The sequence below is a fragment of the Protomyctophum parallelum genome (genome assembly GCF_964188405.1).
Source record: "Protomyctophum parallelum genome assembly, chromosome: 3".
NCBI lineage: Eukaryota > Metazoa > Chordata > Actinopteri > Myctophiformes > Myctophidae > Protomyctophum > Protomyctophum parallelum.
The window spans coordinates 6976489-6999861 of record NC_139698.1 but is presented as its reverse complement, the minus strand read 5'-3'; the positions used below and the strand labels follow the sequence as shown (position 1 = coordinate 6999861).

General features: G+C 47.1%; 1 protein-coding gene across 6 annotated transcripts in view; it reads right to left on the bottom strand.

Moving 5' to 3' along the window:
• adar (adenosine deaminase RNA specific) overlaps nt 1-23373 on the bottom strand; it is a 65610-nt gene that overhangs the window by 19273 nt on the left and 22964 nt on the right. For 4 of the 6 annotated variants that reach the window (XM_083760955.1, XM_083760959.1, XM_083760956.1 and 1 more), the window contains exons 2-12: nt 18829-19025; nt 18090-18442; nt 16788-17167; nt 15373-15522; nt 14596-14780; nt 9492-9609; nt 8696-8824; nt 4955-5116; nt 3840-4132; nt 1704-1920; nt 685-905 (exon numbers count right to left, since the gene is read on the bottom strand). In XM_083760955.1, the coding sequence (XP_083617081.1) occupies nt 685-905; nt 1704-1920; nt 3840-4132; nt 4955-5116; nt 8696-8824; nt 9492-9609; nt 14596-14780; nt 15373-15522; nt 16788-17167; nt 18090-18442; nt 18829-18875 (2255 nt within the window). In that variant the 5' untranslated portion in view covers nt 18876-19025. The remainder of the gene's footprint in view (nt 1-684; nt 906-1703; nt 1921-3839; nt 4133-4954; nt 5117-8695; nt 8825-9491; nt 9610-14595; nt 14781-15372; nt 15523-16787; nt 17168-18089; nt 18443-18828; nt 19026-23373) is intronic. The other 2 variants (XM_083760957.1, XM_083760958.1) reach the window with 2 other exon arrangements.

Genomic DNA, 23373 nt, shown 5'->3' with positions numbered 1-23373 from the left:
TACATAATGTAACGGTTTAACCCAGGGGTGGGCAACTTTAACGATGGAGAGGGCCACTATATTTCTACACTAACTGCCTATAGGGCGGCTAGGGCCAGAACATGTGAGGGTACCTACCCTAGGGGACATGGGGAGAACATGTGAGGGTACCTACCCTAGGGGACATGGGGAGAACATGTGAGGGTACCTACCCTAGGGGACACGGGGAGAACATGTGAGGGTATCTACCCTAGGGGACACGGGGAGAACATGTGAGGGTACCTACCCTAGGGGACATGGGGAGAACATGTGAGGGTACCTACCCTAGGGGACACGGGGAGAACATGTGAGGGTATAACTACCCTAGGGGACACAGGGAGAACATGTGAGGGTACCTACCCTAGGGGACACGGGGAGAACATGTGAGGGTACCTACCCTAGGGGACACGGGGAGAACATGTGAGGGTACCTACCCTAGGGGACACGGGGAGAACATGCGAGGGTACCTACCCTAGGGGACACGGGGAGAACATGTGAGGGTACCTACCCTAGGGGACACGGGGAGAACATGCGAGGGTACCTACCCTAGGGGACACGGGGAGAACATGTGAGGGTACCTACCCTAGGGGACAGGGGGAGAACATGTGAGGGTACCTACCCTAGGGGACACAGAACAGGTTATTAAGTGATGTAACCGTGCGTTACCGTGGGTCGTGAGGCGGGCCCTCCTGCCCCGTGATGATGAACTCGATGGGGTTGCCCGTCCTCTGGCTGAACTCCATCAGCACGGACACGGGGTTCTTCCCTCCGGGCAGCGAGCGGGACAGGGGGTTCCGGGGACCCCCCTCTGAGACCACGCCTCCCATCACGCCTCCCTCCGACGAGGCGCCGAACAGGTCCCCCACGCCCCCCATGCTCACGGGACCCTGGACACACAGACGAGGAAAAGCAAGACATTTAACCCATTTGACCTGAGATCAGATTCTAAAAACAGACAGTTTTCTGAAAAAGCCATGTTTCTATGTCAGTGGTTTACAACACACACACACACACACACACACACACACACACACACACACACACACACACACACACACACACACACACACACACACACACACACACACACACACACACACACACACACACACACACACACACACACACACACACACACACACACACACACTGGTAATAGTTTCAATCTACATATTATGCATTGATATTATATTGTTTAGGCTAAGGCTGTGCAGGTAGACCAGCATAGATTGGCTATTTTCAGCAAGTGTAAAATCAGCCATTACGACGGCATAAAACAGATTTTTTGTTTTAGTCGACTTTTTAGTCGACTAAAATCTCATGATATTTAGTCAACTACACTAAAACGGTTCCGGGGGACTAAAATGTGACTAAAACTAAAACTATTCAAACTAAATTTGCTGTCAAAAGCAACACTGCTGTTATATTGTTTTTGTTATCTGTGCTTAAATTATTATTTTTGTATCCTACTGTTTATATCGTCAAATATGCATGCATATGTCTGTACTCAATTATTAATGTTTTTTTATATTGTTTTAATGATGACGATAACTGTGGGGGGGGGGGGGGGGGGGGGAGAAAATGAAAAAAAAGGGTATGTTCAAACTGTACTAAACTGTTGAAACCTATTACCAAATACCAATAAACATATATAAAAAAATAAAAAATAAAACAACCCTGCTCACCGCGTCAGTGTCGGGCTGCGGGTCGGTCACCTCCTCCATGGTGGAGTCCAGGCCCCCCCCCTCCTCCCCCCCGGCCCCTCCCCCCCCTCCAGGCTTCATGTTCTCCCCCACCAGGATGCGCAGCGTGGCGGCGGCGGCGTCCTTCTTGGCCACCTTCTTGCTGTTGCCCTCGGCCACGGGGAACAGCCTCCCGTCCAGCATCACCTGCATGCGAAACCTGAGGAGGGGATAGGAGGCATTGTGAGCTTGTAGATCTGATATTTATTTTTGGTGAAGAGACTCAGTGTACTGTATATTTTTTATCCCACGATTTTGTAATCCATTTTTCACCCCTGTGTCAATCATCTAATGTGATCCTGGGCTCTACACACCCTCCACCAACCTAGTCCCCATATATGGGGGACAAGGGGAGAGCAACGGACTTGAACTCATGCTTCCTTCATGCCTGAGTGTCCAAGTTGCTCCTTTACACCTGACAGGGGGGAGTTTCCCTGGTTGGACGTAGCGCGTGGAAGAAACACGTTATTCCAACCAGTTCCTTTCCCCTCCATCAGGCGCCCCGGCTGGCCAGGGGGAGGCAGTTTAGTGACCAGGATTACTGCATGTTTTTTGTGTACAGTGTACTGTATAGACTGAAAAACAACACACCAAGAAGTACAGTGCAACTCAGGTCCGTTTTACATAAGGCTTATTATACATAGTCTGGATTTTCGGTGGTGAGGTGACCACCGAACTACAACATGACGTCACTGAGCCGCGGTGAAGAGCAAACCACCGCCCCCAGCCCTTCTCTCTGTTGTGGCCCTCAGGTTAATGTCAGAATACTGATATAATATTGGTTTCAGCTGTTACTATTCCACAACATGCAAACATAACCCGCTTTTATTACTTCAGTCTAAATTAGTAGCTCAATGCTTCAACACAAGTATAATTAAAGGCATTTGAAATTACATAAAAATGTTAATTTTCAGGATTCCAATAAAAAAAATAGAAAAAATTCAAGATTTCAATTTGAATATAGCAAAAATAGCCAATCTACAAGCTCAAAACGCGTCGCAGCGCGACGCGTTTTGAGCTTGTAGATCGGCTATTTTTGCTATGACAATAATATATGGCCCTAGGGAGTGAGTGTGGAAATATAGTGGCCCTCTCCATCGTCAAAGTTGCCCACCCCTGCCCTATAGTAAGGGCATTTTATCAGGTATTTGACCAATCTGGGAACTAAATCGTTACCAAGAAATTTCTAAATGTGTCTAACAACATATAGTCTCATAATATAGATATTCCACTGTTACTTACTTAGCTTACCCATGTTTTATGATAAATGCTTTTTTGTGATGTTTTCCCATGCTTTTGTTCTTGCTTATTGTAAGTCGCTCTGGATTAAGAGCGTCTGCTAAATGCCTAAATTGTAAATTGTATGTACGAAAAGTTTGAAATTCAACTCCTGTGGGAAATTTAGTTATTAGCATAATATGTGACCATAGTACCCATAACATCCTATATAAAGAAAAAAAGTCAAAATTTCATCATTCTTTCAGTAGCATGTGACACATGAAACTAGGGAGTTTTCATGATTCTGAATCCATTCCAAGCATTAGTTTTGCACAAAAAACACTCCTTGGGAGGAAAACGGCCATAGCCGTCATCACAAACGTGATGAGGTCAGCACATTTGGTCAAGTGGATATGGCCTAATTAAGCCCAAGGAGTGTTTTTTGTGCAAAACTAATGCTTGGAATGGATTCAGAATCATGAAAACCCCCTAGTTTCACATGTCACACTATGCTACTTAAAGAAGGATGAAATTTTGACTTTTTGGCCTTATATAGGATGTTATGGGTATGGTCACATATTATGCTAATAACTCAATTTCCCCCAGGAGTTGAATTTCAAACTTTTAGTACATGTTATATTAGACACCTTTAGAAACACATTGGTGAACAATACAGTACAGTATTAGACACCTTTAAAAACACATTGGTGAAGACATTTCTTGGTAACGATTTAGTTCCTAGATTTTCCTAGATTTCTCTTACTACTAGTGTGCCACCGCACTCACTTGGAACACCACTGGTTTAAGGTGGACGGACGGACGGGAGGAGGGAGGGAGGAGGAGGGGGGGACGGGGACTGACCGCGGGTCGTGCGAGGGCCCCGACTGGTCCAGGAGCTGGAACTCGCAGTTCTGGCCCAGGTACTGGGCGTACTCCATCAGGCCCGAGACCGGGTTCTTCAGCCGCACCTCCTGCAGCTTGGCCCAGATGTTCTGCGGGGGCGGGGCGGCCAGCGACACCGCCACGGTGCCCGGGCGCCCGCCGCGCACGCCGTCCTCCTCGTCCAGCATGGCGTCCGCCGGGTCCCGCCGGATGGCGTTGAGGAACTCGGGGATGTCGTCCGACGCCCACTGGCCGCCGTTGGTGTCGTCGTCCTGTTTGGGGGGGCCACAAACGAGGGACGGTTTGATTTAGAAACGCAATTAACTGGGCGGGAACCCCTTTTGGTGTTTTAAACATTATGTTATGCTTTAGCTATTGAAAAATAGCAGACCTACAAGCTTATAGCGCGCCACCGAGTGGCGCGCTACGAGCTTGTAGGTCTGCTATTTTTGAAAAATCGTAAAAATGTGGCGCAAATCTTTGAATATATATTATTTCAAAGTTAATGTTTTTAAATCAGGTCTAAATGGGTTAAACTAAGTTTCAAAGTCCTGAAACTGAGGGAAGGGAAGACTGATACAAAGGAAAGGATTCATATAAATAAACCAACATTTAATTATACAATGAACAAAGCCAATGAACAAGCAAACAATGTCAATATAAGATACTCAAACTGAACTTCTATTTAATTTAATAATGGGATCGGGCAGTTATAATCCAAATGACTAAAGCCGTTTACCCGATGCGGGGAAACCAATCATTGCCATTTGGAATACACTAAACAATGTTATTCATTTGAGGAACTCTGGACAGTATTCCTGTGTAACTTCAGTCTCACCAGACGGTTATCAACACGAGATAAAATAAGCAATTTTATTTTGTTATTAAAAATATTATTCTCTGGTATCGGTATTCGGTATCGGCTAACACAGAAATTGTGGGATCGGATCGGGAATGGAAAAATTCCTACATCCCTAGTTTTGGAAATATTGCAATTTATTTGCCGCACGCACAAGATCGGCAGAAAGAAATAATAAATCGATGATCGGGAACCGGTCCCCGATTGGAGCATCCCTATAGCTAGCTCCACCCACCTCGTCCATGAAGGGGCGTGGCTGCAGCTCCATCAGGGGGCGTGGCGGGTTCTGCAGGAAGGGGATTGGCTCCAGCCCCGGGATCTCCATCTTGACCTTTGTCGTGGTGTCCTCCTCCATGGAGGTGTCCTCCTGTTTGACCCCCGCAGAGGACGCAGGGGGCTGGGGGGAGGAGGGGACAGTTAGGATCTGACCTGAGATCAGATTACAGAGGACGCAGGGGGCTGGGGGGAGAGGAGGGGACAGTTAGGATCTGACCTGAGATCAGATTACAGAGGACGCAGGGGGCTGGGGGGAGGAGGGGACAGTTAGGACATTCTGACCTGAGATCAGATTACAGAGGACGCAGGGGGCTGGGGGGAGAGGAGGGGACAGTTAGGATCTGACCTGAGATCAGATTACAGAGGACGCAGGGGGCTGGGGGGAGAGGAGGGGACAGTTAGGATCTGAGACCTGAGATCAGATTACAGAGGACGCAGGGGGCTGGGGGGAGAGGAGGGGACAGTTAGGACATTCTGACCTGAGATCAGATTACAGAGGACGCCGGGGGCTGGGGGGAGGAGGGGACAGTTAGGACATTCTTACCTGAGATCAGATTACAGAGGACGCAGGGGGCTGGGGGGAGGAGGGGACAGTTAGGACATTCTGACCTGAGATCAGATTACAGAGGACGCAGGGGGCTGGGGGGAGGAGGGGACAGTTAGGACATTCTGACCTGAGATCAGATTACAGAGGACGCCGGGGGCTGGGGGGAGGAGGAGGGGACAGTTAGGACATTCTGACCTGAGATCAGATTACAGAGGACGCAGGGGGCTGGGGGGAGAGGAGGGGACAGTTGGGACATTCTGACCTGAGATCAGATTACAGAGGACGCAGGGGGCTGGGGGGAGAGGAGGGGACAGTTAGGACATTCTGACCTGAGATCAGATTACAGAGGACGCAGGGGGCTGGGGGGAGGAGGGGACGGTTAGGACATTCTGACCTGAGATCAGATTACAGAGGACGCAGGGGGCTGGGGGGAGAGGAGGGGACAGTTAGGACATTCTGACCTGAGATCAGATTACAGAGGACGCAGGGGGCTGGGGGGGGAGGAGGGGACGGTTAGGACATTCTGACCTGAGATCAGATTACAGAGGACGCAGGGGGCTGGGGGGAGAGGAGGGGACAGTTAGGACATTCTGACCTGAGATCAGATTACAGAGGACGCAGGGGGCTGGGGGGAGAGGAGGGGACAGTTAGGACATTCTGACCTGAGATCAGATTACAGAGGACGCAGGGGGCTGGGGGGAGAGGAGGGGACAGTTAGGACATTCTGACCTGAGATCAGATTACAGAGGACGCAGGGGGCTGGGGGGAGAGGAGGGGACGGTTAGGACATTCTGACCTGAGATCAGATTACAGAGGACGCAGGGGGCTGGGGGGAGAGGAGGGGACGGTTAGGACATTCTGACCTGAGATCAGATTACAGAGGACGCAGGGGGCTGGGGGGAGAGGAGGGGACAGTTAGGACATTCTGACCTGAGATCAGATTACAGAGGACGCAGGGGGCTGGGGGGAGGAGGGGACAGTTAGGACAATCTGACCTGAGATCAGATTACAGAGGACGCAGGGGGCTGGGGGGAGGAGGGGACGGTTAGGACAATCTGACCTGAGATCAGATTACAGAGGACGCAGGGGGCTGGGGGGAGGAGGGGACGGTTAGGACATTCTGACCTGAGATCAGATTACAGAGGACGCAGGGGGCTGGGGGACAGGAGGGGACAGTTAGGACATTCTGACCTGAGATCAGATTACAGAGGACGCAGGGGGCTGGGGGGAGAGGAGGGGACGGTTAGGACATTCTGACCTGAGATCAGATTACAGAGGACGCAGGGGGCTGGGGGGAGGAGGGGACGGTTAGGACATTCTGACCTGAGATCAGATTACAGAGGACGCAGGGGGCTGGGGGGAGAGGAGGGGACAGTTAGGACATTCTGACCTGAGATCAGATTACAGAGGACGCAGGGGGCTGGGGGGACAGGAGGGGACAGTTAGGACATTCTGACCTGAGATCAGATTACAGAGGACGCAGGGGGCTGGGGGACAGGAGGGGACAGTTAGGACATTCTGACCTGAGATCAGATTACAGAGGACGCAGGGGGCTGGGGGGGGAGGAGGGGACAGTTAGGACATTCTGACCTGAGATCAGATTACAGAGGACGCAGGGGGCTGGGGGGAGAGGAGGGGACAGTTAGGACATTCTGACCTGAGATCAGATTACAGAGGACGCAGGGGGCTGGGGGGGGAGGAGGGGACAGTTAGGACATTCTGACCTGAGATCAGATTACAGAGGACGCAGGGGGCTGGGGGGACAGGAGGGGACAGTTAGGACATTCTGACCTGAGATCAGATTACAGAGGACGCAGGGGGCTGGGGGGAGAGGAGGGGACGGTTAGGACATTCTGACCTGAGATCAGATTCTAAAAATCTCTTCTACATCCTGACAGTTTTCTGAAAAAGCTATGTTTCTATGTCAGTCGTTCTTCGATAAAGAAAATAGCAGATCTACAAGCTCATAGCGCGCCACTCGGTGGCGCTCTACGAGCTTGTAGATCTGCTATTTTTCAATAGCTAAAGCATAGCATAATGCTAACACCAAAAGGGGTTCCCGCCCCAAAATGGATTAAGCCAGTTAGCCCTGACGTCGAAATTTTGAAAACGTCTTCTAGATCCTGACAGTTTTCTGAAAATACCTCATGTTTCTGTATCAGTGGTGCTCAATATTTCATGTCAAGAACCCCAACAATTATATGTAATTGGCCGCCGACCCCATCTGAAAATATGTTGTTCCAGGGACCCCCCCAGAAGCAAAGATTTTTAGTTAAAAACGTTCACTCTGAAATAATATATATATATATATATTTATACAAGTATTCAAAGATTTGCGCCACATTTTCACGATTTTTCAAAAATAGTATAATATCTATTGTAATATCTACAAGCTCGTAGCGCGGCACTCAGTGTATATTTTTATTAACCCATTCGGGGCGGGAATCGCTTTTGGTTTTAAGCATTAGGTTATAGTTTAGCTGTTGGAAAAATAGCAGCTATTTTTTTTTTTATCGTGAAAATGTAGCGCAAATCTTTGAATGTATATTCTTTCAGAGCGAGTTTTTAACTCAAATCTTTGAATGTATATTCTTTCAGAGCGAGTTTTTAACTCAAATCTTTGAATGTATATTCTTTCAGAGCGAGTTTTTAACTCAAATCTTTGCTTCTGGGGGGGTCCCTGAAACAACATATTTTCTGATGGGGGTCGGAGGCCAATATAGGGGTACTTGACATGAAATAGTTAGAGAACCACTGACGTAGAAACGCCCAGGTCTAAATGGGTGGTCGTGACAATATTTTTGACATGTAATTCACCTGTAGCCAACACCCAACACCCGGCCTCTCCCAGTCATGTAATTCACCTGTAGCCAACACCCAACACCCGGCCTCTCCCAGTCGGACACTTTCCAGCCAGGCTCATTCGTTCCAGTGTAAACATCATGGATTTTACACATTAAATACTGGTTCATTTTTGGAACCAGACCTTCAAAAAATCTCTTCCAACTCTGTCAACAAGGCCTGCCGTATGTATGGCGTATGCACTGGAATACCTATTTTTTTTAAAACAATGTTTTATCATATAGGAAAACTATTGGTGGAGAGGTTTGTCAAACCCATGTAATGCTTAGCTGTGATTGGACCATAGCCTACCTGCGAGGCCTTCAGCGTCCTCTCCATCCTCTCCCTCTTGTGCCTGGACAGCTCCCAGGTGGGCGGGGTCACGTCTCCGTCCTTGACGACGTCGCCTTGCTTCTCCAGGGCGTAGAGGGTGGGGCTGACCTACAGGGGGCGATGTTACGCAGTTTAGACCAGGGGTGTGTGGGCAACTGCCGGCCTCCACCTTCACTTCTTAATATCAGAATACTGATATAGTATTGATTTCAGCTGTTTACAATTCCAAAACCCGAATAGTATTAAATAACTAGTACATAATGACTGGTATTAAAATGTTATGTCTTTTTGTGTCCAATGTAGTTATGTTAACAGTTCTTAAAAGTTAATATAACTAAATGCATTCGAAATTCAATAAAAAAAAGGTTACTTTTCAGGGTTCCAATTCAAAAATAGCAAAAGAATATTCAGGTTTTCAAATCAAATATTGCAAAAATAGACACGTTTTGAGCTTGTAGATTGGCTATTTTTGCTAGTCACTAGTCACTAGTCCCTTCCTAACATTTTAGTCTAGTTTTTATGTGTTGACGAAATTGTAAATATATTTAGTCTTAGTTTTAGTCATCATAGCTTAGTTTTCATTCAGTTTCCATTTAGTTTTCGTCAGTGAAAAAAGGTAGTTGACAAACATTTTTCATCTTAGTTTTAGTCGACGAAAACAACACTGCCAGGTTCTTAATAATAATAATAATAATAATGTAATAATCCTGACCTGCTTGGCGCTCTTCATTCCCAGGTTCTTATTAATAATACTAATAATAATAATAATAATAACCTGCTTGGCGCTCTTCATTCCCAGGTTCTTGGCGATGACGAGCGCCGTGGCCTCCCCGCTCTCCAGGAGGTACTGCAACACCTGCTCCTTCTGCTCCCCCATGATGACGATGGCAGTGCTGAGGACACAGGACGAGACAGAGATCTGGTGATTACAGTGCTGTAGGACACAGGATGAGACAGAGATCTGGTGATTACAGTGCTGAAGACACAGGATGAGACAGAGATCTGGTGATTACAGTGCTGTAGACAGAGATCTGGTGATTACAGTGCTGTAGGACACAGGATGAGACAGAGATATGGTGATTACAGTGCTGAAGACAGAGATCTGGTGATTACAGTGCTGTAGGACACAGGACGAGACAGAGATCTGGTGATTACAGTGCTGTAGACAGAGATCTGGTGATTACAGTGCTGTAGACACAGGACGAGACAGAGATCTGGTGATTACAGTGCTGTAGACAGAGATCTGGTGATTACAGTGCTGAAGACACAGGACGAGACAGAGATCTGGTGATTACAGTGCTGAAGACACAGGACGAGACAGAGATCTGGTGATTACAGTGCTGAAGACACAGGACGAGACAGAGATCTGGTGATTACAGTGCTGAGGACACAGGACGAGACAGAGATCTGGTGATTACAGTGCTGTAGACAGAGATCTGGTGATTACAGTGCTGTAGACACAGGACGAGACAGAGATCTGGTGATTACAGTGCTGAAGACACAGGACGAGACAGAGATCTGGTGATTACAGTGCTGTAGACAGAGATCTGCTGATTACAGTGCTGAGGACACAGGATGAGACAGAGATCTGGTGATTACAGTGCTGTAGACAGAGATCTGCTGATTACAGTGCTGAGGACACAGGATGAGACAGAGATCTGGTGATTACAGTGGTGAGGACACAGGATGAGACAGAGATCTGGTGATTACAGTGCTGAAGACACAGGGACGAGACAGAGATCTGGTGATTACAGTGCTGTAGACACAGGGACGAGACAGAGATCTGGTGATTACAGTGCTGAAGACACAGGGACGAGACAGAGATCTGGTGATTACAGTGCTGTAGACACAGGGACGAGACAGAGATCTGGTGATTACAGTGCTGTAGACACAGGGACGAGACAGAGATCTGGTGATTACAGTGCTGTAGGACACAGGATGAGACAGAGATCTGGTGATTACAGTGCTGAAGACACAGGATGAGACAGAGATCTGGTGATTACAGTGCTGTAGACAGAGATCTGGTGATTACAGTGCTGTAGGACACAGGATGAGACAGAGATATGGTGATTACAGTGCTGAAGACAGAGATCTGGTGATTACAGTGCTGTAGGACACAGGACGAGACAGAGATCTGGTGATTACAGTGCTGTAGACAGAGATCTGGTGATTACAGTGCTGTAGACACAGGACGAGACAGAGATCTGGTGATTACAGTGCTGTAGACAGAGATCTGGTGATTACAGTGCTGAAGACACAGGACGAGACAGAGATCTGGTGATTACAGTGCTGAAGACACAGGACGAGACAGAGATCTGGTGATTACAGTGCTGAAGACACAGGACGAGACAGAGATCTGGTGATTACAGTGCTGAGGACACAGGACGAGACAGAGATCTGGTGATTACAGTGCTGTAGACAGAGATCTGGTGATTACAGTGCTGTAGACACAGGACGAGACAGAGATCTGGTGATTACAGTGCTGAAGACACAGGACGAGACAGAGATCTGGTGATTACAGTGCTGTAGACAGAGATCTGCTGATTACAGTGCTGAGGACACAGGATGAGACAGAGATCTGGTGATTACAGTGCTGTAGACAGAGATCTGCTGATTACAGTGCTGAGGACACAGGATGAGACAGAGATCTGGTGATTACAGTGGTGAGGACACAGGATGAGACAGAGATCTGGTGATTACAGTGCTGAAGACACAGGGACGAGACAGAGATCTGGTGATTACAGTGCTGTAGACACAGGGACGAGACAGAGATCTGGTGATTACAGTGCTGAAGACACAGGGACGAGACAGAGATCTGGTGATTACAGTGCTGTAGACACAGGGACGAGACAGAGATCTGGTGATTACAGTGCTGTAGACACAGGGACGAGACAGAGATCTGGTGATTACAGTGCTGTAGACACAGGGACGAGACAGAGATCTGGTGATTACAGTGCTGTAGACAGATCTGGTGATTACAGTGCTGTAGACACAGGGACGAGACAGAGATCTGGTGATTACAGTGCTGTAGACACAGGGACGAGACAGAGATCTGGTGATTACAGTGCTGTAGACAGATCTGGTGATTACAGTGCTGTAGACACAGGGACGAGACAGAGATCTGGTGATTACAGTGCTGTAGACAGAGATCTGGTGATTACAGTGCTGTAGACACAGGGACGAGACAGAGATCTGGTGATTACAGTGCTGTAGACACAGGGACGAGACAGAGATCTGGTGATTACAGTGCTGTAGACAGATCTGGTGATTACAGTGCTGTAGACAGAGATCTGGTGATTACAGTGCTGAAGACACAGGACGAGACAGATCTGGTGATTACAGTGCTGTAGACAGAGATCTGGTGATTACAGTGCTGAAGACACAGGACGAGACAGAGATCTGGTGATTACGGTGTCGTTTTTTTGTCGTGGTCTTTTGAATACAATTTCATCATCATATTTTTGTCATCTGACCATCTAACTACTAGTCGCCCAGGCGGTGGCGTAACCGTCTGGGCACCCGACTGGTAATCCAGTCGCAGTGTGCCGCGGGTTCGACTCTCGAGCCCGACACGGCCTTTACTGCATGTCTTCCCCCATCTCTCTCCCGTTTCCTGAAACTAACTACTAGTCATCTGAAATGTTTTAGTTCTAGTCTAGATTTAATTATGGACGCTTATCAGTGCCGTCTTTGACATCCCCCCCCCCCAACCTTAGTGCATGTTCGCCAACCTTAAAGCCAACCTTATTGCATGGTCGGACCATGGGGAAGTCCACAGTGCTGCAGAGTATAAGTGCATTCATTTTTTTTTTGTCCCACGATTTTGTAACCCATTTTTCACCCCTGTGTCAATTATCTAATGTGATCCTGGGCTCTACACACCCTCCACCAACCTAGTCCCCATATATGGGGGACAAGGGGAGAGCAACAGACTTGAACTCATGCTTCCTTCATGCCCGAGTGTCCAAGTTGCTCCTTTACACCTGACAGGGGGGGGGAGTTTCCCTGGTTGGACGTAGCGCGTGGAAGGAACACGTTATTCCAACCAGTTCCTTTCCCCTCCATCAGGCGCCCCGGCTAGCCAGGGGGAACGCACTTCCCGTGGAATGCACTTCCCGTTGCAGTCAGAACTGCAGCATCACTCCCAATCTTCCGCCGTATTCTGAAAACCCACCTTTTCAGACTCCATCATGGCCCATAGCACTTAGACACCTACCCCCTTAGATAGCACTTTTTAAACTTTGATAGCATTTGAAACAGACTTATATTACAGCATGTCATGTAGACAGCACAATAGTTGCATTGTATGTAGTCATGGCACTTCATAGTACATATGTATAGCATAGTATAGTATATATGTATAGTGTTATTATATATAGATATGTTCTAGTTATGTTCTTAGCTTACGCATGTTTCATGATAAATGCATTTTATATATGTGATGTATTCACATGCTTTTTTGTTCTTGCTTAATGTAAATCGCTCTGGATTAAGAGCGTCTGCTAAATGCCTAAATTGTAAATTGGAGAGAGAGAGAGAGAGAGCTTCTGTTTAAACTCCTGCATAGTTAAATGAAACAAACTGGACAAAATCATGAGGCTTAATCCATTCTGAACGGGAACCCATTTTAGTGTTAGCATCATGTTGTGCTTTAGCTATTTAAAAATAGCAGATCTACAAGCTCATAGCGCGCCACCGAGTGGCGCGCTACGAGCTTGTAGGTCTGCTATTTAAAAAAAAATCGAAGAACGACTGACATTTTTTAGAATCTGATCTCAGGTCAGAATGGGTTGATCAGACCAGTGTGTGTCCAGTGGAAACCTCGTATGAATCTGATCTCAGGTCAGAATGGGTTAATGTCCAGCAAGCAATAGCAATACTAGTGCAAACCAACTCATAGTTTAGGCCATCATTCAAAACGTAGAGAGAGAAGCTGTAACCTTACCACTCTGATGGACGATGCATGATCCTTTTGCCCCCCCAAAATATAAAATAAAAAATAATTTTCCCCAAAAACATTATAAAAGAAACAATCCACTTGCCCCCCCAAAAAATAAAAGACATAATCCTCTTGCAAAAATCCATTTTGTTTTTCCGTTCTTTGTCGACAACTAGACCACCTCCTCGGATGAAAATCAGGACTACAGATACCCCACCCTCGTACGCTATACCCGTTATACCCGTTGTCTGTCTGTCTGTCTGTCTGTCTGTCTGTCTGTCTGTCTGTGTGAGACGTTGTGGTACAGTGGAGAGAGTGTGCAGAATGACTGCACAGAGCACATGGACTGTGAAAAGTGGACTGACTCAAGTAATCAAATGGCAGGTGTGGGGAATAAGGCTGGGGGGGTTTCCATTGGCTCAGGCAAGAGGTTTCAATTGGCTCAGGCAAGAGGCTGGAAATTGCTCAGGTGTGGTGAGTTAGACTCGTTAAGTCCACTGGCAGAGCCTGACCAGAGCCTTTTGTGGTGCTGTGGAAGTTGAACGCATGTGGAATTTGAAGTCGGTTTGGGGGGGGGGGGGGGGGGGGGGGGTTCTCGAGTTACGTGTTTTTTTATTAGTTTTATGTCTGGCCTTGTAATGTTTTGCTGCACACCAAACCCCCTTCAGGGACAAACTAATAAATGAACCGGAACGCTTCTCGAGTTACGTGGAGTACAGACATATAGTGCCCGCTCTGTGCACGTACGTACGTACGCACGCACGTACGCACACACGCACGTACGTACTTACACACGCTCGCACGCACACACAGACGTGGTGCATGTATTAAGTAGTAAGATGACCCAAATGGGACGTTTTCAGCAGCTAGATTTATGACAGTTGTACGTTGTTTGAGCAACATGGTCACAAATGCCCTTGTTGAACAAAATAAATCTAACCTTGGGATGGAATGAAAGTCTTGTCGTTGTGGATTGGCTTCCTGGTCGGGGTTGGAAGAGTCAGAGCAGGAAGAGGAAGAGGAGCTGGACTCGGTGTCGTCCGAATCCTCGGCGTCTACTCCTCCGTTGAGTCGCTGCTCCGCGTCGGGTTCAGCTGTGTTCGACGGCCGGGCCTCTGAGCAGTTCTGGGCGAGGAGGACGAGGAGACAGATTGTTATAGTTAACCCCATTTAGACCTGGGAATGATTCTACAAAAGTCCTCTAAATCCTGATAGTTTTCTGAAAAACCCTATGTTTCTGAAGCCCAACACACACCGGCTCCGTCCGACACGGTGCGACGCGTTGCCGCGCGGCGCCGCCTGGAAAATAGAACTGGTTCTATCGGCGCGCCAGGCGAGGCGCCAGCGCGCGTCGGACGCCTCCGGTGTGCGATAGGTTCATTGAAAATAATGGAGGCGGCTGTTTTGACGCGCGGTGTTCGCAGACGGTGTGGGAGGCCCTTATGTCAGTGGTTCTCAAACATTTTCATGTCAATATATGTAATTGGCCACCGATCTGAAAATATGTTGTTTTCCGGGGACGCCCAGATGCAAAGATAAATGTTCGCTCTGAAAGAATATATATTCCAAATTTGCGACAAAAATTGTCACAAAAAGAAAAACTAGCAAACCTGCTCTAAAAAAATAACTAAAAATAACTGAATCAGGAATAATAAAAAAAAAAAGTCTAAACTAACTAAAACTAAACTATAATAGAAAAACCCCAAACTATTCTAACCTCGGGACAACAAGGCGCTCCGGAGTGGTGACGCTCCTGGTGGTTGGCGGGGGTGGGCTGCTGCCGGTGTGCGCTCCACAGGGGGGGGAGGTCTCCTCGTTTGAAGGCTCGCTGGGAGCGTTGCAGGGCGTACAGCGCCTGGTTCACCACCTAAATGGAATAAAGGCAACAAAATAGAAAAATGTCAAGACTGAAGATTTGGTTTATTTTAAAGGAGAATTCCATACTAAAAGGCTTTCTTACCTTTCTTTGTAGTTGTTACGTCCCCATCAAAGAGGTCCAGGTGTTATTTTGTGCAAAAGCTCCTTATTGGCTATTTCCCCTACCATAAGCCCTAAATTAATTGCATTGAATTGAATGGGATGTATGGGGTGTTGTGCTAATTCGCTTATTTCCATCGAAATAAGTAGTAAAGTATGCCGCTTGGGTTATTATTTACATTATGAAGAGAGGATATATACAAAAGAATTATAATTTTGAGCGATGGAAATAAGCGAATTAGCACAACACCCCATACATCCCATTCAATTCAATGCAATTCATTTAGGGCTTATGGTAGGGGAAATAGCCAATAAGGAGCTTTTGCTTTTTGCACAACTACAACTACAACTAACAACTACAAAGAAAGGTAAGAAAGCCTTTTAGTATGGAATTCTCCTTTAAGGCAGACCAAGCTAAAGAAATCACATATTTGGAGGCATTAAGGTTAAGCTTTCATAACATTTATTCTGAGACCCTTCATGTTTCTGGAAGACGCTTCTAAAACTGGAATGCTTCTAAAGCTACTGCTAGTTTGATCACCTCAAATTCTCCAACTGACAGGGTGCTAGGACGCGCGTGTACACGTCCTAGCGTGTGTGTACACGTCCTAGCGCGTGTACACGTCCTAGCGCGTGTACACGTCCTAGCGTGTGTACCATCCTAGCGCATGTACACGTCCTAGCGTGTGTACACGTCCTAGCGTTAAAATGTGCCTCAAATCTTTCCAAAAATTGTCATGATTTAGATATTTAAAATGCTATGAGCTTGTAGGTCTGCTATTATTTTTTTTTATCGTTAAAATGTGCTTCAAATCTTTCCAAAAATTGTCATGATTTAGATCTTTAAAATGCTACGAGCTTGTAGGTCTGCTATTTTTTGAAAAGAAAATCGTGAAAATGAGTCGCAAAGTTGGAATATATATTCTTCCACAGTGAATGTTTTTAACTCAAATCTTTGCTTCTGGGGGGGGTCCCTGGAAGTTGGAACAACATATTTTCAGATGGGGGGTCAGTGTCCAAATACAGATAATTCTGGGGGTCCTTGACATGAAAAAGGTTGAGAACCACTGACATAGAAACATGAGGTTCTTAGATCTTTAAAATTCCGACGTCCGTCCGGCCGGCCTGAATGGGTTTTAATCCCACAAAACGCACCTTCTTGGGAAGATGGAACTTCTTGGCCAGGTGTCTGGCCGGGACAGCCTTGCCGGGAGGCAACGCCGTCAGGAAGGAGGACACCTGCTGCTGGACGCCGGGCGTCAGGAGGGAGACGTGGCCGTGGTGGCTCCTGTGGTCCGAGCGCTGCTCTCTGCTGCTGCTCGCTCCACCACCGCCGCCGTAGGGGGAGGAGGAGGCGTTGACGATGGACAGACGCTCAAAGCTCTCGGAGGCCGAGTCTATGTCCGGGGGGTAGCGCGCCGCCTGGCGGTTGTAGGAGAACGGGTGGTGGTTGTGTTTTGGGGCGTTGTTGGTGGTCTGGTTGGGGGGGTTCCAGTAGCGCGGTGGCGGGACGTAGCTGCGCTGGCCGAGTCCTCCTACAGGGGAGGATGGATGACAGCAGGGATGTCACAATTAACGCGTTTTGGGCAGTGTTAGCATCATGTTATGCTTTAGCTATTGAAAAATAGCAGATCTACAAGCGCATAGGTCTGCCTCTATTTTTGAAAAATCGAAGGAACCACTGACATAGAAACATAGCTTTTTCAGAAAACTGTCAGGATGTACAATTTACAATTTAGGCATTTAGCAGACGCTCTTAATCCAGAGCGATTTACATGTAGAAGACATTTTTAGAATCTGATCTCAGGTCAAAATGGGTTAACCCGTTTAGGCCGTAGGACGTGTGGAGCCATTCCTAGCTGATCCAAACGATAGATTGCGAGAACGTGTACTGTACACGCGTCCTAGCGCATTTTCATTGATAAACGATATCTCCCCCCACTTTTTTTGTGGGGGGAGTTGGCCTCTCCTTCTGCTCCATACTCTTTGCTGTTGGCGCTGCCGTTCACTTCCCCGTTTACGGCTCAGAAAGAAAGGCTTGTATCTCCTAATCTATCTAGGGAGCTCTCCATGGTTTTGATCTGATGGATATACTAAGCCCTACATTTCTGACTTCAACATGCCTCTCGTTTTAAAATATGAACCCGAGGGATTATCGAGCGACTTTATCGTAATCATAGAGAGGTAAGCAAGCAACATTATTCCTCCCGATTTTTTTTCCAACAGATTAATAAAAAAACGATTCAACGACATTTACGCTAAATAATCGCGACCATCTCATCAAAATTGCAAAACAACAGGCGATGTTGTAATACTTGGTGTTAGCATTATGTTATGCTTTAGCTATTGAAAAAATAGCAGATCTACAAGCTACGAGCTTGTAGGTCTGCTATTTTTGAAAAATCAACAAGAACCACTGACATAGAAACATAGCTTTTTCAGAAAACTCTCACAGACCTAAACCTCCTACGCCGGCGCTGTCTGCTTGGAAGCGGGGCGCCTCGGAGCTCTGGCCTCGCAGGAACTGGACCTGGAGCTGCTGGAAGGAGTTGGGGGGAACGGGGTGGGCGTGGTGGTGGTGGGACTGGGACGCCGGTCCGTTCGGGACCCCCGGCTGGCGGGCGCTCGCGGGAGCGAGGCTGGCGGCAGGCGGAGCACTGGGCAGGAGAGGGGCGCGCGGAGGAGACGAGGGGAGGTGGAAGGGCGCTCCGGCCTGGTGGTGGGGCTGGTCGCCTGGATGAGGAGATGATGGGAGAGGGGCCGGGTGGTGGTGGGGGTGGTAGCTCTGGAGGAGGTGGGGGGGGCGAGGTCTGTGGAAACAATGACAATTTATTCATTTATTGGGGTTTTTTTCTCGTTTTTAATCGTTTTAAAATAAAATAAAAACATTCCCAAAAAAAGCAAAACGTTTCATGAATTAACAAAATACAGATGATTTTATTTTCAGTAATGTCATGAAGAAATGAAAGAAAAATTTAAGAAATTCCATACATTAGAACAAATATTTAAGAAGTAGTGAAACCCATGTTTCTATGTCAGTGGGTGGCCCCTCCTCTTCCTACCTGTAGTTGTAATCATTCCTACCTGTAGTTCTAATTCTTCCTACCTGTAGTTGTAATGTTCCCTGGGTGGGTGGCCCCTCCTCTTCCTACCTGTAGTTCTAATCATTCCTACCTGTAGTTCTAATTCTTCCTACCTGTAGTTGTAATGTTCCCTGGGTGGCCCTCCTCTTCCTCTGCTCATAGCGCAGGAAGCGGGGGAGGGGGGAAGCGGGGCCTGTGTCCTCTGGGTGTGTGTGTGCGTGCGCGGTGTCCCGTCGTCGGGCGGTGCGAAGACGTCCCGGGAGGAGAGGAGGAGAGACGGACAGAGGAGGCGAGGGCAGCGACGAGGCACCTGGGACCACAGGAGACAAGGAGACAGGAGACAAGGAGACAGGAGACAATGAGACAAGGTGACCACAGGAGACAGGAGACAAGGTGACCACAGGAGACAAGCACCGTTTGTTTTGTTTAACCCATTTTGACCCGATTCTAAAAATGTCTTCTACATCCTGACAGTTTTCTGAAAAAGCTATGTTTCTATGTCAGTCGTTCTTCGATTTTTTCAAAAATAGCAGACCTACAATCTCATAGCGCGCCACAAGCTTGTAGATCTGCTTGTAGATCTGAGCTTGTAGATCTGCTAACACCAAAAGGGGTTCCCGTCCCGCCCAAAATGGGTTAAAGCACCACCCATAAAAACAACAAAAACGGGGGAAATCACTTTGTTGATCTAAAAAAGGGACGGTTTGTTTTGTCTTGAAGGACGACCATCACTAAATGCCCCGTGGTGGTTTATATTGTTGAGGGGCACTAGCCCCTCCTATGTCCAGCTTGAGAGGGTTTGTGTAAACAAACATTGAAAGTCAAACAACGGGCTAAATATAGGCCTACACTTGTATGTGGTCAAAGAAAGAAAGAAAGTCAAACAACGGATATATCGGTCAGGCTCTGATTGTAAATAGCCGTCGGTTAACTACGCCTCCGTGTTCACCAGGACAGTACGTTTCACTTTTTCTTAATTTGACACTCCACTGAGGATTCGCGATGGGACCAGATATAAGAATAGAATGGATGGAGAGTGAGAGAGAGAGAGATGGAGAGGTTGTGTGTGTGTGTGTGTGTGTGTGTGTGTGTGTGTGTGTGTGTGTGTGTGTGTGTGTGTGTGTGTGTGTGTGTGTGACAGGGTGACAGAGTGACTCTGAAACTCAATCCCAGGGTAAAAGGCTGACACATTAATAATTCAGCTTCTTATTTCTGGCCTTACAGAATAATCTCTGCTCCGCGGATCCATAGAGAGAGAGAGAGAGAGAGAGACAGAGAGACAGAGAGACAGAGACAGAGAGAGAGACAGAGAGAGAGAGAGAGAGAGAGAGAGAGAGAGAGATGGGAGGGCTGCATTTTAAGGACACAGACAAGGTCGTTCCCGACTAACTGAAGACTGACGGATTGACTCAATCATCCACTGGTGTCTTTCACCACCAACGCCGCAGCGCTCAATAACATTCACAGGGATAAAGTGGGCCAACTCACCCTAATGGGACTCTATGAAATAAACTCACCCAATGGGCTGTATTCTGCGTGTCTTAAGCACCAGGTCTTATTCCCTAACTTGAGTAAACTAAAGACCTGGAGGCGTGATCAATGCCATTTGGCTATTCTGAGTGGCCAAAGAGCATTGATCACGCCCCCAGGTCTTCAGTTTACTCAAGTTAGGGAATAAGACCTGGTGCTTAAGACACGCAAAATACAGCCCTATGAAATAAACCCAACCTTTCCACATTTAGAACCTTTGATCTATTCATTCTATTCTATGTTTAACCCGTTTTGGACGGGAACCCATTTGTTTTACGTTATATTTTAGCTATATAACTAGCTAAACAGCAGATCTACAAGATCATAGCGCAGCACAGAGTGCCGCGCTACGAGAAAAGAAAATTGGCGCAAGCAAATCTTCAGAGTATAGGCCTGTCACGGTGTCCGGTGTTACCGGTGGGCGGGCATGCACACCGATAGCACCGTTGTATTATTAATTTAAATACTAGATTATATATATTTTTTCTTGTGTACCTTATAAAAACCACTTCAGTTCATTTTCGTGTGGCACCTGTGTGCTTATAAGCAGGTTATCAATACTTTAGTCAGATAACAGGTTGTATTATTATTATTATTATTATGATGAAGAGAACAGAAGTGATCTGCAGCAGGCAGAGCAGAGCTGTCTGAACACACCAGCATGGTGTCAGATTCCACTTTCTCTTTGCGGTACGGTGAGCTTATACTTCCACAATGTTTTAGTGCTTTATTTTCTCACAATAACCTGTAGCGAGGGGAAAGGAACTGGTTGGAATAACGTGTTCCTCCCACGCGCTACGTCCAACCAGGGAAACTCCCCCCTGTCAGGTGTAAAGGAGCAACTTGGACACTCAGGCATGAAGGAAGCATGAGTTCAAGTCCGTTGGTCTCCCCTTGTCCCCCATATATGGGGACTAGGTTGGTCTCCCTTTGTCCCCCATATATGGGGACTAGGTTGCTCTCCCCTTGTCCCCCATATATGGGGACTAGGTTGGTGGAGGGTGTGTAGAGCCCAGAATCACATTAGATGATTGACACAGGGGTGAAAATTGGGTTACAAAATCGTGGGATAAAAAAATATAGATTTAAACAATCTGTAGCAACGGACCGGTGCGCTCTCAATTCATCCTGTAATGATTTCCCGTTAGCGTCTTGATCAACGCTGATGAAGGCTATGTGAGCTGATGAAGGCTATGTGAGCTGCCTGAAACACGTGATATGACTCGTATTCTAGTTGCATTTGTTGACCGTGCCTGCCTGCCGATACTGGCCTAAAGCCTCGACGTAAGTTACTTTGGAAGTGCAAAGCGCTGTTGTAGTTTCTGTTTCTAAACTTTCTGGATCAATGCCAGGCAGGCCTATTAGGACACCTAGTGGTTGGATTCGGTGTTACCGGTTTTTACCGCTGTTGAGAAGCACGGTGGAAACGGTGGGGAAATTCCAACACCGCGACAGGCCTACTTCAGAGAGAACGTTTTTAACTCAAATAAAAAGTTCCTCCCTGTCCCCAGTTAACCCCTGGGGGTCAAAAAACCTTGGACGAAAGGCTGGGTCCCACAGCCAAAAACGAAACCTAAGGTTTTTTGAGTGAAATCACTGAATATCAAACTATAATTCACCGAATGTCTGAGTGTGTGTGACTGTGAGTGTGTGTGTGTCCGACCGCATTTTATCTCCTCATTATCTCCTCATTGCCTGCACCAATCGCTCCCACTTTTCACACAGGCATTGACCATATGAATATGGAGGGCGTGACGGAGCCCTTTTTTCGATTTGACACATTAATGATTATTAATTAATTTATTAGTGAATTAAAAACGCACCCGGGTGCAGTACCCCCCGCAGCCACAGGGCGGCAAAACTCCTCTCCCCAGAAATCACGTGTCACCAGTGAATTGCATTTTGGGACGGTCACTGATTAATACTGGGACACAGTTTTCCGCGTAACTTCAGTTGTTTCGCCTGCTGTCAATTTTGCTCGCGAGTTTTCCGCCTAACTTCAGTTGTTTCGCCCGCTGTCAATTTTGCTCGCAATAGACAGCGGCCGAGCGATCGGGATATTTCCAACCCCCTTACGCATCGAGTCATCGACACAATTACTACATACAACAAACAACATGCCACGAAGAACAGCCTCAAGGACCCTAGCGCATTCTTCCACGCACCTATACCCTTTTTCACACCGCCCCCAGCCAACGGAGGTTGTGTGTGTGTGTGTGTGTGTGTGCAGACTACTTTCGCTGTGAGCATGTGTGTGTGTAAACTACTTAAGCTGTGAGTGCGCACGTTCGTATGTGTGCGCGTGCGTCATCGCGTGGCCGTTTTCACTTTTCAGTTAGCTATAAACACAACACGAGATATAACTGTCTTGAACATAAGCCACACACACACAGCGTGAAGTGGCTACAGCGCACGCTCTGGTGAAAACAGCTATCTACAAGCTCACAACATCACAGGTTGCAAAAGCCATGAGCTCTCTCAAGCCAAAGCTCACAATTGAGACCGTTTTGGACGCAAATCCACCTGCAAATTGGATCTGTGCGACTGTCCATATATAGCTGCATGTCAAACTGGGGGTCCTTGATACTTTTCAAATGGGCCTCTGTGGGCTAATAAGTGTAAATGCTGCGGTCCTTGCTCTTGCCATGAAAATGTTTCCCTACCATGCATTTGGAAGAATACTTTAATGTTATACTGCTGTTTTTATTCATAAAAAACCACACACACACACACACAAATCTATTATACAAGTTAAAATATATCAGAACGGGTAAGGACTAGTACCTTTAATATAGAAGACCTCTCTTTCTCGTCTCTCGCTGAGAAACGTGCTCTCTTGTGAGATCGAATGAATGATTCATACTTTTCCACCTCTCATTGCATAGCTTAATTTTTTTAATAAGGTTTAGGTAATGATTTTTACTAAATGTCGGGTCTATTAATTGAAATCTTACGGGGAACGGTCGTACATGCCTCGCTTCGATCATATGCTGCGAACAAACGTTTAGCGTGGCATGAAGTTATGAAATGATGATCAAACTCATCTCTCATCGATGCAGACCATGTAAAAAATATGGACAAAGCGTTCCCCGGGTCTAACATGGACGTAAAATGAAGCCTGTCAGTCC